This window comes from Rhinatrema bivittatum, chromosome 4, assembly GCF_901001135.1.
Source record: "Rhinatrema bivittatum chromosome 4, aRhiBiv1.1, whole genome shotgun sequence".
Classification (NCBI taxonomy): Eukaryota; Metazoa; Chordata; class Amphibia; order Gymnophiona; family Rhinatrematidae; genus Rhinatrema; species Rhinatrema bivittatum.
Window position 1 is genome coordinate 82,622,655 of NC_042618.1, and position 19,065 is coordinate 82,641,719.

Here is a 19,065-nt window from a genome sequence, read left to right on the forward strand (position 1 = left end):
TAGGGCAAGATTACGTTTGTCTCAACACATACAAGAAAGTTGCTTAGAATGTGGGAGAATGATCCTAGAGGATGCAGCTCAGATGGCATCGGGGGTGACCTACATAGAAATGACAGCAGAAGACCATTAGGCCCATCCAGTCTACCCAGCAAGCTTTCACACTTATTTTCTCATACTTATCTGTTACTCCGACAGCTGAGTTCAGGGCCCTTATTGGTAGCTTTTTGATTCTAATTTCCTTCCATTCCCTCAATTGATGCAGAGAGCAGTGTTGGAGTTGTATCAAAGTGAAGTATAAGGCTTAATGTAGTAACCGTTGTATCGAGCAAGTTACCCTGATGTTTCTATACTCATACTGCTCAGATTGATGCCTTGTTAGATGTAAATCCTATTTCTTCATTCCCCCTGCCGTTGAAGGGGTGAGCTGCACTGGATATGCATTCAAAGTGAAGTATCAGGCTTAATTTGTTAGGGGTAGTAACCGCCACAATAAGCAAGCCACTCCCATGCTTATTTATTTACCCAGACTGTGCAATTCAGTCCTTTGTTGTTGCCTGAATATAAATCCTCTTTTCTTCATTCCCCTGCCGCTGAAGCAGTGAGCTGAACTGGATATGCTTTCCAAGTAAAGTAACAGGCTTAAATTGGTTCGGGGTAGTAACCACCGCATCAAGCAAGCTACTCTCACGCTTATTTATTTACCCAGACTGTGCTACCTTGTTGGTTGTTGCCTGAATGAAATTCTCTTTTCCACATTTTGTCTTGCCGTTAAAGCATAGAGCAATGCTGGTTGTTGTCTGAATGCAAATCCTCTTTTCCACATTTCTTTTTGCCGCTGAAGCATAGAGCAATGTTGGAGTCTCATTAACCATGTGAATGTTTATTGAATAAGGGTATTAATCACCAGGAGGTAGCCGTCATTACCGCAAGCCACCCCCATACTTCTTCTCTTCATTCCCATCCTCCAGGCTTTATGGATCTACAGTGTTTATCCTACACCCCTTTGAAATCCTTCACAGTTTTGGTCTTCACCACTTGGTATCCACCACCCTTCTCTCAGTGAAGAAATTCTTCCTGACATTGGTTCTGAGACTCTCCCAGGAGTTTTAAATCGTGACCCCTGATTCTGCTGACTTTTTTTCCCCTAACAGAAAAAGGTTTGTCGTTGTCTTTGTATCATTAAAACCTTTCAAATATCTGAACGTCTGTATCATATCACCCCTGCGCCTCCTTTCCTCCAGGGTATACATATTTAGATTCTCCAGTTTCTCCTCATAAGTCATTCGATGAAGACAATCCACCTTTTTGGTCGCCCTTCTCTGGACCACCTCCATCCTGTCTCTGTCCCTTCGGAGATACAGTCTCCAGAACTGAGCACAGTACTCCAGGTGAGGCCTCACCAAGGACCTGTACAAAGGCATAATTACTTCCCTTTTCTTACTCGAAATTCCTCTCTCTATGCTGCCCAGCATTCTTCTGGCTATAGCTATCGCCCTGTCACACTGTTTCACCGACTTCAGATCGTTACTTTCACCCCAGGTCTCTCTCCTGCTCCATGCACATCAGCCCTTCACCCCCCCATCGAATACAATTCTTTTGGATTTCCACAGCCCATATGCATGACTCTGCACTTCTTGGCATTGAATCTCAGCTGCCATATCTTCGACCAGTCTTTGAGCTTCCTTAAATCCCGTCTCATTCTCTCCACTCCTTCCGGCATGTCCACTCTGTTGCAGATCTTAGTATCATCCTCATTCTGGGCTTCAGCTATGAGTTTGGCTTCCAATGTAGTTTCCTGTCATTTGCTTTAGTTACTCAATTGCTCTGCAGTTTCCATTTCCAAGCCAAAGTGAAGCTAATGTTCCTTCTAGGGAAATTATCTTTTTGGAGAAGATTTAGAAAAGCTGGTGAAAGCATGGGGGGGAATCAAAAGTCTCCAGACTGCCTGAAAACAAACTTAAGAGGATGGTGCGACCAGCTCCGGCTTGGTGTTGCTACAGGAATTCCTAGAGTGTGAAGTAGACTGGACCTTTAGCAGATTCTAGACCTTTTGGGTCAGACCAAATGTCCATCAAGCCCAGCATCCTGCTTCCAACAGTTATCAATCCAAGTCACAAGTACCTGATAAGTACCCAAAAGTTAAATAGATCTAAAACTACTATTGCTTATTAATTAATAGAAGTTTATGGATTTTTCCTCTAGGAACTTAGCCAAACCTTTTTTAAACCCAGTTACACTAACTGCCATAAACCACATCCTCTGGCAATGAATTCCAGAGCTTAACTATGCACTGAGTGAAAAAGAATTGTATTCAATTTGTTTTAAATGAGCTATTTACTAACAGGCCGATACAGTACAGTGCGCTCCGGCGGAGCGCACTGTTAACGCGCGTCCAACCCCCTTGAAACTAATAGCGCCCGCAACATGCAAATGCATGTTGATGGCCCTATTAATCATTCCCACGCAATACAGAAAGCAAAATGTGCAGCAAAGCCGCACATTTTACTTTCAGAAATTAGCGCCTACCCAAAGGTAGGCGTTAATTTCTGCCGGCACCAGGAAAGTGCACAGAAAAGCAGTAAAAACTGCTTTTCTGTGCAACGTCCGACTTAATATCATGGCGATATTAAGTTGGAGGTCCCAAAAGTTAAAAATAATTTAAAAAAAATGTTTTTAAAAATCGGCCCATGGCTCGCGGGTTGAAAACCGGACGCTCAATTTTGCCGGCGTCCAGTTTCCGAACCCGTGGCTGTCAGCAGGTTTGAGAACGGACACCGGCAAAATTGAGCGTCGGCTGTCAAACCCGCTGACAGCCGCTCCTGTCAAAAAAGAGGCGTTAGGGACACGCTAGTGTCCCTAGCGCCTCTTTTTACCGTGGGCCCTAATTTGAATAATTTTTTTTTCTGAATCGCTCTCCGGGAGAGCAGGCGCTCGCCCGCTCTCCCGCAATTTTTACTGTATCGGCCTGTAAGTTCATAGAGAGCCCCCTAGTCCTATTACCTGAGAGAGTAAATAATCGATTTTCATTAACCTGTTCAAGTCCTTTCATGATTTTAAACACCTCTATCATATCCCCCCTTCAGTCGCCTCTTCTCCCAACTAAACAACCCTAACCTCTTTAGCCTTTCCTCATAGGGGAGCTGTTCCATCCCCTTTATCATTTTGGTAGCCCTTCTCTGTACCTTCTCCATAGCAATTATATCTTTTTTGAGATGTGGAGACCAGAATTGTACACAGTATTCAAGGTGCAGTCTCACCATGGAGCGATAGAGGCATTATGACATCCTCCGTTTTATTCACCATTCCCTTTCTAATAATTCCTAACATTGTTTGCTTTTTTGACCGCCAAAGCACATTGAGCAGACAATTCCAATGAATTATCCACTATGACACCTAGATCTCTTTCTTGGGTTGTAGCACCTAATATGGAACCCAACATTGTGTAATTATAGCATGGGTTATTTTTCCCTATATGCATCACCTTGCACTTATCCACATTACATTTCATCTGCCATTTGGATGCCCAATTTTCCAGTCTCGCAAGGTCTTCCTGCAATTTATCACAATCTGCTTGAGATTTAACTACCCTGAATAACTTTGTGTCATCTGCAAATTTATATTATATATTTATATTATAAAGCACGGGTCCCAAGTAGATCCCTGAGGCACTAAACTGTTTACCTTTTTCCATTTTGAAAACTGACCATTTAGCCCTACTCTGTTTTCTGTCTTTTTAACCAGTTTGCAATTCACAAAAGGACATTTCCTCCTATCCCATGACTTTTTAGTTTTCTTAGAAACCTCCCATGAGAGATTTTGTCAAATGCCTTCTGAAAATCCAAATACACCACATCTAACGGTTTATCTTTGTCCACTTGTTTATTCACCAATTCAAAAAAATGTAGGAGATTTGAGAGGCAAGTTTTCCCTTGGGTAAAATCCATGCTGGCTGTGTCCCATTAAACCGTATCTAACTAAATGTTTTGTGGTTTTATTCTTTGTAACAGTTTCCACGATTTTTCCCAGCACTGAAGTTAGACTCATCGGTCAATAATTTCCTGGATCATCCATGGAGCCCTTTTTAAATATCGGGAGGCAAGTATGGAGTTTCAGGGCAATCCAGAAGTTCTCAGACCTTCCAATGAAGGTGTGAGAGGCCACTCACTGGTACTAAGACTAAATGGTGGTTGTCAGCCTTTTAAAGGTAGCTGTTAATTTCCTTTAGTCATGCCAGACCAGTCCAGACAAGTGAGTTATGTTTTCCTGCTAGTAGATAGAAACAGAGAAAAAAAAAAGCTCAAAGCTAACTACTCTCTCCTATTAGGGTCTGGTGTTCTTTCAGCTCTTCAATATCTTTCAGAATGCCAAAGCTATGACAACCAAAGACAATTGTTTGCTTTGATTTCCAAATCACCATCTAAATCTAAATAAATAAAATAAATAAATAAATCTGCTGGCCGAAGGGTACATCCCACCTGTATGGACTAGTCTGGTAGGAATAAAGGAAAGGAAACTAATGGGTCAATATAAATGTCATCATCATATCTCCCTTTCTCATCAAACCTCTGGGGTATATTGGAGAAATTACTTACCTGATGATTTTGTTTTCCTTAGTGTAGACAGATGGACTCAGGACCAATGGGTATTGTGCTCTCTTGATAGCAGATGGAGTCAGATTTCAAAGCTGACGTCACCCTACATATACCCGTGCAGCAAGCTCAGCTCTTCAGTATTCTCTTCAAAAAGCCAGTGTGGATATATATTGCTTAATACTTGATTATACTAGATTAAACTGAACCGGTTCAGTTAATCTGAACCGGTTCAGTTTAATCTAGTATAATCAAGTATTAAGCAATATATATCCACACTGGCTTTTCGAAGAGAATACTGAAGAGCTGAGCTTGCTGCACGGGTATATGTAGGGTGACGTCAGCTTTGAAATCTGACTCCATCTGCTATCAAGAGAGCACAATACCCATTGGTCCTGAGTCCATCTGTCTACACTAAGGAAAACAAAATCATCAGGTAAGTAATTTCTCCATTTCCTAGCATGTAGCCAGATGGACTCAGGACCAATGGGATGTAAAAAAAGCTACTCCTTACCAGGTGGGAGGCTGCCCGTGGCCCACTTAGTGCTGCCCACGCAAAGGCTGTATCCTCCCTGGCCTGAACATCCAGATGGTAAAACCTGAAGGTGTGTAGGGAGGACCATGTCGCCGCCCGACAGATCTCGGCTGGAAACAGCAGCTTGGTTTCAGCCCAGGATACTGCCTGGGCCCTTGTAGAATGCACCTTGATCTGTAGAGGTAATGGTTTTCCTGCCTCTATGTAGGCAGCATAAATTACTTCTTTGATCCAGTAGGCTATGGTGGTCCATGATGCTGCTTCCCCTTGCTTCTTCTCGCTGTGAAGAACAAACAGGTGGTCAGTTTTGCGCAAGGATTCCGATCTCTTCAGGTATCGGACTAGGATTCTGCCGACATTCAGGTGGCAGAGGAGGCACGAGTCTTCCGAATCCCTATGCTCATCTGGGGATGGTAAGGATATGGTCTGGTTCATATGGAACTGGGAAACCACTTTCGGAAGGAAGGATGGTAACGTACATAGCTGTATGGTGCCAGAGGTGAACCTGAGGAATGGTTCCCGACAGGATAATGCTTGAAGTTCGGAGATGCGCCGGGCTGAGCATATTGCAATCAAGAACAGTGTCTTTAAGGTCAAGAGACAGAGACAGGTCTGAAGGACTGCCCTGCTAGGAAGTCTAGTACTAGGTTGAGGTTCCATAGAGGCACTGGCCACTTTAGAGGTGGTCAGAGTTGTTTGACTCCTTTCAGGAAGCAGCACTCATCAGAATGAGTTGATAGTTTGATGTCATCCTCTTCGGACCTGAAACAGGCCAGTGTTGCGACTTGGACCTTGAGGGAGTTGAGGGACAACCCCTTCTGCATGCCGTCCTATATGAATTCCAGGATCGTGGGAATCTTGGCTTTCCTCGGGAGGAGACCGCGGTCTTCACACCAAGCTTCGAATACTCTCCAGATTCATATGTAAGACAGATTTATTTAAACATTTTTATATACCGACCTTCCTAACAAGATATCAAGTCGGTTTACAGTACAGAAAATAATCAGTATAACAAATACATATCCAATTAAATTACAATAAACACAAACCAAAACTCTATAATCATAAACACAATAAAACCAATGTCAAATTAAAATCCTAATTTAAAAAACAATAAAACAATTCTAAACTAATACTGCAGCCCACATTAATCATTATTCCAACATAGGATATTTATATATAATATCCAATATCTAAAACACATTCTACTAATCACTAATTTGGTCCGATTCCCCAGGAGAGGAATTCTAACCTATCCTTCCTAACTCCCCTCATTATTTCCAAAGTTTTCTATCCTGTATTTTAATCAGTAACAATAGAACCTACTGCAGGACTATCACTATACTTAACTAATAAATTCATTAAAAGCCTGTTTAAATAACCAGGTCTTTAAGAGGTTTTTAAACTTCTGAATACATGATTCTGATCTGATGTCAAGCGGAAGTGCGTTCCAAATTTTGGGACTGGCCAGAGAGAGAGTCCTCTCCCTGACTGAACTCAAATGAGCTACTCTCTGTAAAGGAATTGTAAGCAAAGCTTTCCCAGAAGATCTCAAGGTACGTGCCGGTGTGTGTATACGCAAAGATGTGTTCAACCATTCATTATTACAACCATATACAGTTTTATGTGTTAACATTAAGCATTTATAATGGATCCTTGCATTTATGGAGATGTGGAGAACTTGCGTGCATGAAACAGGGTGTCAATCACGGCTTTTGAGTAGTCACGCTTTTTTAGGCTAGTCCTCTCAAGGGCCATACCGTAAGAGAGAATCGAGCCGGGTCTTCGTGGGAGATCGGTCCCTGCTGAAGAAGTTCCCTGTATGGTGGTAGACGTAGAGGATTCGCAATAGTCTTCGCATGTCCGCATACCATGGTCTTCTTGGCCAATCTGGGGCGACTAGTAGGACTAGTCCCCTGTGGTGTTCTATCTTGTGGATGACCCTGTCCAGTAGTGGCCAGGGTGGGAAGGCGTACAGGAGGCTTTCCTCTGGCCAGTTCTGGACGAGAGCGTCGATAACCTGAGATTGTGGTTCTTGTCTGCGGCTGAAGAATCTGGGTACCCGGGCATTGCGACAAGTTGCTAATAGGTCCATGGCTAGGAGACCCCATCGATTTACAATCAGCTGGAAGGCTGTGTCCGCCAGTGACAACTCCCTGGGTCTAGGCTTTCTCTGCTGAGATAGTCCGCAGAGATGTTGTCTTTTCCCACGATGTGGGAGGCCGAAATCTCTTGTAGATTTATTTCCGCCCACTCCATGAGGGGGTCTATTTCCAGAGACACCTGCTGGCTCTTTGTTCCTCCCTGTCGGTTGATGTAAGCAACGGTCGTTGCGTTGTCCGACATGACTCTGATGGACTCGCCTCGGAGTCTGTGGCTGAATCGTAGGCAGGCTAGTCTGACCGCTCATGCTTCCAGGTGGTTTATGTTCCATCCCGCCTCTTCCTTGTTCCATTGTCCCTGGGCTGTCAGTTCCTGACAGTGGGCTCCCCACCCTCACAGGCTTGCGTCCATGGTGAGCAAGATCCACTTTGGAGCGGATAGGTTTACGCCTCTGCTTAGGTATTCTTCCTGTAGTCACCATCGAAGCTGCTCCCAAACCTCTGTAGCTGGAGGCGAATTGAGTAGTTCTGGGACACTGGATTCCATCGTGATAGTAGGGAACATTGTAGCGGCCGCATATGTGCCCTTGCCCACGGAACAACTTCCAGAGTTTGTGTCATGAGGCCGAGGACTTGAATGTAGTCCCATACCTTGGGGCAGACAGAGGTCAACAGCTTTTGTAAATGATCCATTAGCTTCCTTCTTCATGGAGGGGGAAGGTAGACCTTGCTCTGTTTGGTATCGAACCAGACTCCCAGGTATTCTAGTGACTTGGAGGGCTGTAGACAACTCTTGGTTGTGTTCACGACTCAACCAAGCTCTTGTAGTAAATTCTTGACTCTGGTGGTTTCATGGTGACTCTCCTCTGGAGACTTTGCCCTGATAAGCCAATCATCCAAGTAAGGATGTACCAGGACTCCTTTCCTCAGTACTGCCGCCACTACCACCATGATTTTGGTGAAGGTTCTGGGGGCGGTAGCTAGTCCGAAGGGTAGCGCTCAGAATTGATAATGATGGCCCAGAATCGCAAATTGCAAGAAGCGCTGGTGGTTCTGATGGACCTGGATGTGAAGGTAGGCCTCAGATAGGTCCAGGGAGATTAAGAATTCTCCTGGTTGTACCGCCATTATAACGGATCATAGGATTTCCATGTGGAACCTTCAGGTAACGGTTGACGGCCTTGAGGTCCAGGATAAGCCACAATGTTCCTTCTTTCTTGGGAACAATAAAATAGATGGAATAGTGGCCAGTATTTTGTTGAAGCGTGGGCACTGGGGCTATTGCTTCAGGCTGAGTAGTCTTGCTAGCGTGGTTTCCACTGCCAGTCTCTTGGAGTGGGAGTGGCACGGTGAGTTCATAAATTTGTCTGGAGGAATGCTTTGGAATTCCAGCGAGTACCCCTCTCGAATGATGGTTAGGACCCACTTGTCCGAAGTTATCTCGACCCATCTTTGGTAGAAGACGGTAAGTCTGCCCCCTATGTCTTCTTCCTGTGGATGGGTCTGCATCTTCTCATTGTAGGGTACGGCCGGGGCCTGCCCCTGAGCTTGCTCCTCTCTTAATGTGCCTGTTTCGAAAGGACTGGGACCTTCCTGAAGGACGAGGTGCTTGGGACAGTGTATTCTTGTAAGGTTTAAAGCGCTGCGATCTTCTACCCTTGGTTCTCCTGGGGGAGGAGAGCCGATATGTTCTTTTGTTCCTGTCCTCAGGTAATCGGGGTACTGGAGATTCACCCCATTTGTTGGCTAATTTCTCCAGTTCACTCCCGAACAGGAGGGATTCTTTAAAGGCATTTTTTTTTTAACGTTTTTATATACCGACAATCGTTTTGAACATCTTATCGGTTTACAGAAAAAGTAATGCAGCAACAGGCTTTACAGTAAACAAGGAACATTGAATTAGAATACATGATGGAGTAATCCATAAAAAGGGGGGGGAACTATCTATGGGATGCAGAAATGTAAATTAAATTATAGGTGCAAACAAATATGTATAGGTTCGCTTTGGAAGTCTCGTCAGCCAACCAATTCCGGAGCCATAATTGTCTTCTTGCCGCCACTGCGGCAGCGACACCCCTGGATGAGGTGTGCACGAGGTCTGCGGTAGCATCGGTGAGGAAGGAGATCGCAGGCTCCATCGCTTCTCCGGGCGTGGTTGCGTCTCTGGCGAGGATCAAACAAGAACGTGCCACTAATGCGCAGCAGGAAGCAATTTGTAGCGTCATTGCTGATACATCAAAAGATAAGTTCTTGGAAGAGAAGTTCATTAACTGCTATTAATCAAGTTTACTTAGGGAATAGTCACTGCTATTAATTGCATCAGTAGCATGGGATCTTCTAGGTGTTTGGGTAATTGCCAGGTTCTTGTGGCCTGGTTTGGCCTCTGTTGGAAACAGGATGCTGGGCTTGATGGACCCTTGGTCTGACCCAGCATGGCAATTTCTTATGTTCTTATGTTCTTATGCTTAAGAATGGCTTCCAGCCTTCTATCCTGGGAGTCCTTCAGTGTCGCTCCTCCCTCTACTGGGATCGTAGTGCGTTTTGAGACAGCACAGATCATAGCATCCACTTTGGGGAAATGTAGAAGTTCCTTAACCGTGGGTTCCAGCAGGTATAGGGCTTCTAGAGTCCTCCTCCCTTTGAAAGTGGCCTCTGGAGCATTCCATTCCAGGTCAATCAGTTCCTTAATGGGCTCCAACATTGGGAAATACCATGAGGCCTTACGGAGGTACACCAGCATGGGATTCTTCTTTGGTTCTGCTGTGGACTCCATGCTTGGGAGACCCAGTGTCTTCATAATCTGGGACACTAGGGTTGGTAATTCGTCCTTGTGGAAGAATCTGAGCATGATTCGGTATGGCTCCATCCCTGGGAGAATTTCTCCTTCTTCCAGGGAGTCAGATTCCTCCTCTGAGGTATCTGGATCCCCACCAGAGAGGCAGGTCTTGAGAAGCCCGGGAGGTTCCAGGAAGGACTTGTGCTTCCAGCTGGGTTTAAGACTGGTGGACAGCAGGGGCTGGTTGTGCCTGGACAAAGGTTTGCAGCCCTTTGAAAAATTCCACCCAGGAGAAGGTTTCCTGGGTCCATGTTGATCCCAGGAGGGGTTGTAGCGGTAGCCCCGGAGGGATTTTCCTGCAGGGGCGGGATGTCATCATCTGTGGTACCGGATCCCTCTCCTGGCTATAGAGGGTCTTGATTTGGTTCTCTTCGCACTGTTGGCACAGGAGGGATTCCAATCCAGGCTGCTCAGCTCTCAAGTGGCAGGCAGGCAGGGCAAAGGAAAGGTCCCTTGGCTTTTTTGGATGGCGGTGCCATTATTTGTGCGCGTGTAGGGCTTAGGCGTGGAGGTATGGGCGTGTGAGCGTCGGATGCGCAGAAGTTATGCGCACAAAGGGGTAGATTTTATAAATTTGCGCGAACGCGAACAAAAGTACGCTGGATTTTATAAGATACGCGCGTAGGCGCGCGTATCTTATAAAATCCGGGGTCGGCGCGCACAAGGGGGTACACATTTGTGCAACTTGCGCGCACTGCCTGTTCCCTCCGAGACCGCTCCGAAATCGGAGCGGCCTCGAAGGGAAATTTCTTTCCACCCCCCCCCCCCCCCGCACCTTCCCCTCCCTTCCCCTACCTAACCCCCCCCCACCCGTATCTAACCCCCCCCACCTTTGTTGCCAGATTTACGCCTGCCGAAAGCAGGTGTAAATCTGCGCATGCCAGCGGGCTGCTGGCGTGCCATCACCCGACCCAGGGGCTGGTCCGGAGGCCTCGACCACGCCCCCAGGCCGGCACCACGTCCCCTGTCCCGCCCCAAACCGCCCCTGGACACGCCCCCTCCACGAAGCCCCGGGGCTCTGCGCACACTGGCGGCCTATGCAAAATAGGTGCGCTGGCGGGAGAGTGCCCTCCGCGCGTAAATCCGGCCAGATTTATGCGCGCAGGGCTTTTAAAATCCGGCCCAAAGTGCGCACAAGTTGTGCTTGCAGGCAATAGAGTTTTTGTGCGCGCGGCACAGTCATGCGCCCAGTTGTGCACGCTGCTGTGCGCTCAAATGGAGAGATTACTTACCTGATAATCTCGTTTTCCTTAGTGTAGGCAGATGGACTCAGAACAAATGGGTATAGTGTGCTCGTGCTAGCAGTTGGAGACTGATCTGATGTCAGCACGTAGTACATATACCCCTGCAGGAAGTGCAGACGCTCAGTAATCTTCCTTGCAAAAGCATTATGGATATATGTGTGACTGACCGATTGATCAACTTAACAGGATTAACCTGACCGATTGACAGTAGCTGGAGACCGCCAGTGTTCTCAACCGGAAGGCGTCGATACCCAGCAGGGTGGATGCCCTATGTAAGAAAACCATGGCTTACCTTGAATGGGTGAATCCCCATGTATATCGGCAGCCGGGTGGGATGCTGAGTCCATCTGCCTACACTAAGGAAAACGAGATTATCAGGTAAGTAATCTCTCCATTTCCTAGCGTGTAGCAGATGGACTCAGAACAAATGGGATGTACAAAAGCTACTCCCGGACTGGGTGGGAGGCTGCCCGAGGTCTGTTTAGGATTGCCCTTGCAAATGCTGTGTCCTCCCTGGCCTGCACGTCCAGACGGTAGAATCTGGAGAAGGTATGGCTGGAGGACCACGTTGCCGCTTTACATATCTCTGCAGGCGACAGCATCCTAGTTTCTGCCCAGGAGGTCGCTTGTGCTCTGGTAGAGTGAGCCTTGACCCGTAGAGGTGGTGGTTTTCCCGCGTCTACGTAGGCCGCCTTGATAACCTCTTTGATCCAGCGAGCAATGGTCGCCCGTGAGGCCGCTTCTGCTTGCCTCTTCCCACTGTGAAGGACGAATAGGTGGTCTGTCCTTCGTACTGTTTCCGACATTTCCAGGTATCTGGACAGCAGCCTGCCGATGTCGAGATGACGCAGTATTCGACCTGCTTCCGATTTCTTCAACCCTTCCATGGTTGGCAAGGATATGGTTTGGTTGAGGTGGAAGTGTGACACTACTTTGGGTAAGAAGGAAGGAACCGTGCAAAGATGGATAGCCCCTGGGGTGATTCTGAGAAACGGATCGCGGCAGGACAGGGCTTGTAGCTCTGAGATGCGGCGTGCGGAGCATACGGCCAGCAAGAACACCATCTTCAAGGTTAACAAACGGAGAGCAGGCTTCAGAGGGGTCTGAAGGCGGGTCCCACTAGGAATTCCAAAACTAGGTTGAGGTTCCACAGGGGCACTGGCCATTTCAGTGGCGGGCGAATGTGTTTGACTCCTTTCAGGAAACGTGAAACGTCAGGGTGTGTGGCAATGCTGTTGCTGTCACACCTAGGGCCGTAGCAGGATAGCGCTGCCTCCTGAACCTTGATGGAATTGAGGGACAGACCCTTCTGAAGCCCATCTTGCAGGAAATCTAAAATGATGGGGATTTTAGCGGCATGCGGATTGGTGCTGCGAGTTTCGCACCAGGCTTCAAACACTCTCCAGATCCTTATATAAGTTAGTGATGTGGAGAACTTCCGTGCTCGGAGGAGTGTATCTATTACCGCCCCCGAGTATCCTCTCTTTCTCAGTCGAGCCCTTTCAATGGCCAGACCGTAAGAGAGAATTGAGCTGGGTTCTCGTGGAGGATGGGACCTTGTTGCAGCAGGTCCCTGTGAGGGGGCAGGGGTAGAGGATCCCCTGCCAGCAGACTTCTCATGTCTGCGTACCAGGGTCTTCTTGGCCAGTCCGGGGCCACCAGAAGAACTAGGCCTCGGTGCCGCTGAATCTTGTGTATAATGGCGCCCAGCAGGGGCCATGGGGGAAAGGCATATAGAAGGATCCCCTAAGGCCATGGCTGCACCAGGGCGTCGATCCCGTGGGATAGAGGATCTCGTCTGCGACTGAAGTATCTGGGTACTTGAGCATTGGACCTGTCCGCTAGTAGGTCCATGCCCGGAGTCCCCCACTGATCCACAATCATCTGGAAGGCCGTGGATGACAGCTGCCATTCCCCCGGTTTTAGGCTTTCTCTGCTGAGGAAGTCTGCCGTGGTGTTGTCCTTCCCGGCGATGTGGACGGCGGAGATGTCCTGGAGATTTGCTTCCGCCCAAGCCATCGGGGGGCTATTTCTAAGGATACCTGTTGGCTTCTGGTTCCGCCCTGTCGGTTGATGTATGCCACCGTGGTGGCATTGTCCGACATCACTCTGACTGCCTTGTTTCGAAGTCTGTGTGCAAATCTCAGGCAGGCTAACCTGACCGCCTGTGCCTCTAGTCTGTTGATGTTCCACCCCGACTCTTCTCTGCTCCACCGCCCTTGGGCGGTTAGCTCTTCGCAGTGTGCTCCCCAGCCGCTCAGGCTGGCATCCATAGTGAGCAGGGTCAAGGTTAGGGAGGACATTTTTGACCCCCGGCTCGTGTGGCCGGGCTGCAGCCACCACTGTAACTGATTCCGTACTCTGGCCAGTAGAGGTAGATGCACGGTGTAGTTCTGTAACCGTGGGCTCCATCGAGATAGGAGGGCGCGTTGTAACGGTCTCATATGAGCCCGTGCCCATGGCACTACTTCCAGAGTGGACGCCATTAGGCCGAGGACCTGTAGATAATCCCAAGCTGTGGGCCGGGTGGTGCTCAGAGTCTGTAAGTGATTCCGGAGTTTTGATCTCCTCTTGGAGGTCAGGCTGACTGTCTCCCTGGGTGTCGAATCGGACTCCTAGGTATTCCAGCGACTGCGAAGGCTGTAGGGAACTCTTGTTCATGTTGACTACCCATCCTAGGCTTTCCAGAAGAGAAATAACTCTGTTGGTTGCCCGGTGGCTCTCCTCCGGTGACTTTGCCCTGATCAGCCAATCGTCTAGGTAGGGATGGACGAGAATTCCTTCCTTCCTGAGTGACACCGCCACTACTATTATTACCTTGGTAAAGGTCCGTGGCGCGGTGGCTAACCCGAAGCGTAAAGCCCGGAACTGAAAGTGTTGTTTCAGGGCTTTGAAGCTTAAGTAGCGCTGGTGATCCTGATGGATTGGGATATGCAGGTAGGCCTCTGACAGATCCAGGGATGTGAGATACTCCCCTGGCTGTATTGCACTTCGGACTGACCGCAGAGATTCCATTCGGAATCCTGGGACCCGTAAGTGCCGGTTGACTGACTTGAGGTCCAGGACAGGTCTGAAGGTGCCCCCCTTCTTGGTTACGATGAAATAAATGGAATAATGCCCAGAATTTATCTCCCATGCAGGCACTAGGATTATAGCTTTTAGGGACAGGAGCCTCCGCAAGGTAGCTTCCAGTGCCGCCCTCTTGAGGGGTAGACAAGGAGATTCCACAAACTTGTCCGGAGGGGGATGAAGGAAGTCCAGGTAATATCCTTCTCGGATGATGGCGAGGACCCACTGGTCCAAAGTAATCTCGACCCATCTGCAGTAGAATAGGGTTAGCCTGCCCCCTATGGCTTCTTCCCTCAGATGGGTCGGCCGATTCTCATTGTGGGGTGCGGCCGGGACCCGAACCCGAGCCAGTTCCCCTCTTGTTGTGCCTGGTCCGAAAGGACTGGTTCCTGCCTGAGAACAAGGTGCTTGGTAGCGAGTCCTGTAGGGGTTGAAGCGTTGAGAGCTTCTGCCTCTGGATGGCCTAGGAAAAGGGCGCTGGTTCCTCCTTGACTTGTCTTCTGGTAGACGGGGCAATGGAGAGGTGCCCCATTTGTTAGCCAGGTTCTCGAGGTCGCTGCCGAACAGGAGGGATCCCTTAAAGGGCATTCTTGTAAGGTGCGTTTTGGAGGAGGAGTCGGCCGACCAATTTCGTAGCCAGAGCTGTCTCCTGGCTGCCACTGAGGATGACACTCCCTTGGTTGCCGTACGAACTAAGTCGGAGGCAGCGTCAGTGAGGAACGAGAGAGCTGATTCCATTTCTTCTCCTGGGGTGGTGTTCCTGGCTTGTGATAAACAGGAACGCGTCACCACGGTGCAGCAGGTCACGATACGTAGGGACATGGCTGCCACCTCGAAGGCTTGTTTCAGAATGGTGTCCAGGCGCCGGTCATGCGTATCCTTGAGGGCCGCCCCTCCCTCCACTGGAATGGTGGTGCGCTTCACAATTGCGCAAACTATGGCGTCTACCTTGGGGCACGCCAGCAGCTCCTTGGTTGCTGGGTCCAGGGGGTACATGCTAGACAAGGCCTGACCCCCTTTGAATGAGGCCTCCGGCGCATTCCACTCCAGATCGATTAGCTGCTGTGCTGCTTGAAGGAGGGGAAAATGGTGAGCCGTTTGACGAAGGCCCTCTAGCAGGGGGTTCATTCTAGGTTCCCCTAGGGTGCCTTGACCCGGGATAGCCAGCTCTGACAGGCATTGAGAGACCAGGTCTGGGAGATCCTCCTTAAGAAGGAAGCGTCTCATGGTTCGATACGGCTCTATCCCCAGGGAAGTTCTCCCTGCTCGGGAAGCTCGCCTTCTTCCTCAGAGCAATCTGAATCCCCATAAGTGGGGCTTCCGGGTGGCGAGTGGCCGTGCCTAGGTCTAGGGGGTCCCGGGGCAGGGTCATCTGGTACGTATCGGTCCGTTCAGGAATCAGACTGCATTTTGCCAAAGGCATGAATCCCCTTGAATAATTCCACCCAGGAGAGCGAAGCAGAGTCTAGCCTCAGGGGCACCAGGTCTGTAGGGTTCCCCGGCTGCTCACCTCGGCCTGCTAGGTCCGGGGTGTTCCCTGAGGAACTGGCAACTAATCTGGGCTGGGACCGGCCCTGGCCTGGAATTCCCAGGGCCTCCTAACATTGGGCACATAGGGAGTCTGCTTCCTCGCTCTGTGTGGCTCTGAGGTGGCATGCTGAGCAGAGGCCTAGAGCTCTTATGCCTGATTCTGGAGGTGCCGGCTCTGTGGATGCCTGGGCTCTCATACGCTCCATTGCGTCTGTTATCTGTATGCGCCAGTGTGCTCCCAACCGAAAGTATGCGCCTTGTAATATGCGCGAAAGCTGTGCGCCTATCAATGTGCGCCTCTCAGCGTGCGCCTATCAATGCAATCAATGTGCTCCCAAATACTTTCGGGCGCCTAACATACGCGCCCGTTGTCTTAACAGTAGATAGAGGCGGCGAACCAGGGCAGATGGCCGAGCAGGCAGGCAAAATGGCGGGCTGCCACGTAGGCAGACCCCACTAATCCTTGCTCTTCGGAGACCAAAGTAAAGATGTACGCCTTACCTGATCTTCGGCGCTTCCCGGCTGCAACCCGGGCGGTCTCCTGCTGCGGGGGGAGAGGGTGATTACTGTCACCGCCGCGCTCGAGGACGTGCACCTGCTGCCTCTAGGCCGCGCCCGAGCCCTTCTCACTCGGGGGCTAGGTCCCTGCCGCAATTCGGCCACCGGACCGAGGCTCTTACCTCCGAGGGACCACGGAAATCACCTCAGGAAACTCAACTGGGGGAGGGACCCGAGGGTATCACCGCAGGAGTGCGGGGCTCGTCTTCAGGTAGGATTCTTCTAAGAATTTAATCGTTAGAATTTGGAAAGAACGCTCAGCGAGCGTGAGGGAGCTCCAAACTGCTTTGGAGACGGAAATTACTGAGCGTCTGCACTTCCTGCAGGGGTATATGTACTACGTGCTGACGTCAGATCCGTCTCCAACTGCTAGCACGAGCACACTATACCCATTTGTTCTGAGTCCATCTGCTACACGCTAGGAAATTGTAGTTAAGTGCTTAAGTTAGGCGCTTCGGGACTCCAACCTTCCCCGCGCATACAGTCAGTCAGAGGGGGAAAATGGCGCAGATGATCCCAAAGGCAAGATGGCGAAACCCCACCTCCCCCGGAGGGTCTCCACATGTGTGGACCCTCACACCGAACCTGGGCCTGCCCCAAAGGAGGACAGCTCAACCTGATTTAAATCTCGGAGGAAGGATGGTACGGCTGTTCGAGCCTTGGAGACCAGAGACTTAGTAGTAAAGGTTTCTACCTTACCTGGTCTCGGCGCTTACCGGTCGCGTGCTGGACGGTCTCTAGCTGTGAGGGGAGAGGGAAATACCTTCACCGCCGCTCTCAAATCCGCACCCGCTGCCTTTCAGCCACCCTGGGGCCTACATCCTCGCCGGGAATCGGCTGGCGGACTAAGGCTCACCTCTGAGGGATATCAAATCACCTCAGGAAAATCTCGACTGGGGGAGGGACCGTTAGGTTTCACCACAGGAGAAGCGGGGCTCTCTTCTTAAAGGTAAATTTTCTTTCTTCTTTCTTGTAAATGTTACACTATTTTCGTTTGGGATAGTGTCCGCATTTGCTATGGAGACGGAGAAATGCTGAAGAGCTAAGCACGCTGCACGCGTATATGTAGGCTGACGTCAGCTTTGAAATCTGACTCCGTCTCCCATCTGCTATCAGGAGAGCACAATACCCATTGGTCCTGTGTCCATTTGGCTACACGCTAGGAAAGTTTAGATCTTTGAGTCTGACCCCATATGCTTTAGAATTAAGACCACTGATCATTTTAGTAGTCACCCTCTGGACCTACCAGACAGAGTTTGAGAGAGATCCTCAAATATTAAAAGATGCAATCAGAGACCAAGAAAATGTGGTAGAAAGACAAAGAAATAATTCCAATGTATTGGGTACCACTGGCCTAATTAAAAAGAATTTCCATGTGCACCTTGATATATTGTCGTACATATTACACCAACGATAGGCAAGTCCAGTACTCGAGGGACACTAACCAGTCAGGTTTTCTGGATATCCCTAATGAATATGTATGTGATAGGTTTGCATGTACATTGCTTCAACTGTATACAAATGTGTCTCATGCAGATTCATTAGGAATGTCCTAAACACACAACTAATTGATGCTCCTCAAAGACCTTGATTGTCCACCCCTGCATTACACATTATAAATTCCAAAAATAAGCTCTCATTGGCAGAATGCAATAATTCAGAAGAGTATTAAAAAAAAAAAAAACAATTGAGAGATTGAAATCAACCCAACATACCCTGACTTACAAGTGAGCCTGTAATGGTATATGCAAAACAAACACATTTAGAGACAGTGCCCCAGGAAAGGGTCAAGCAGGGAGTAGCTAAGCTACATGAGTGCAAGTGATGGAACACAATCAACTGAAAAGCTCCAGGTGGACCATCATTTCATTGCTAACCTGGGAACACTCTACAACCTTAGTGAGGGCAGAAAGGCAACTCTGAGGTGTGGGGCATGAGAAACAGATAGGAGGGAGATGGCAATGGGAGTGAAGAGGCAGCAACAGTAAATGACCAATAATGGAAAATTGTTTGCTTTCCTTACTCTACATGTTCTTCCTCAACTTCTTCCTCTTCCTCTTCCTCCTCCTCCTCATCTGAGGACAGCACAATTTCATGAAGCTCCCGAGTCATCATTAGAGGCATTTCCTATGGAATCTCATACATTCATTGCTGTGGGAATCCAGGGCACAACTCACACAGAAAGCCAGCAACATCTCCAAAGAGAAAAAAGAGAAACATCACATCATTACTAAAACTCCCCACTGCAGCCTAAGGAAGGTAACAAGCCCAGTTTGGGCACATCAGAGCATTTCCCAGAACCTGCAAAGAATTTTTCATTGAATGACACAAAATAGAGAGGTGCAGCATGAAGGAAGCACTTGGTTGTACCAGAGAAGGTGACTATTCCTGGAAGCTCCTGGTAGGGACAGAGATGGAAGACTGCTCTCGACAGTGCTAGTGGTGATAAGGCTAGAGCATGCTGAAAGTCAAACTGTTACAAAAATGGGAAACAAGTATATGAACACACTTTACATGGCTTTTGCACATAAAACTGCAGTCATTTATTGGATACAGGAGTTTCAGCCAATAAAGTGCCCGGAGTAGAAGCCACTCTCCTGGT

General features: G+C 48.7%; 1 protein-coding gene across 1 annotated transcript in view; it reads right to left on the minus strand.

Annotated features, from left to right (window-relative positions):
• Positions 1-19,065, minus strand: part of TTLL5 (tubulin tyrosine ligase like 5) — a 798,469-nt gene that overhangs the window by 738,901 nt on the left and 40,503 nt on the right. The window contains 1 exon segment of the mRNA XM_029598396.1: positions 18,487-18,658. Coding sequence (XP_029454256.1) covers positions 18,487-18,587 — 101 coding nt within the window. The 5' untranslated portion in view covers positions 18,588-18,658.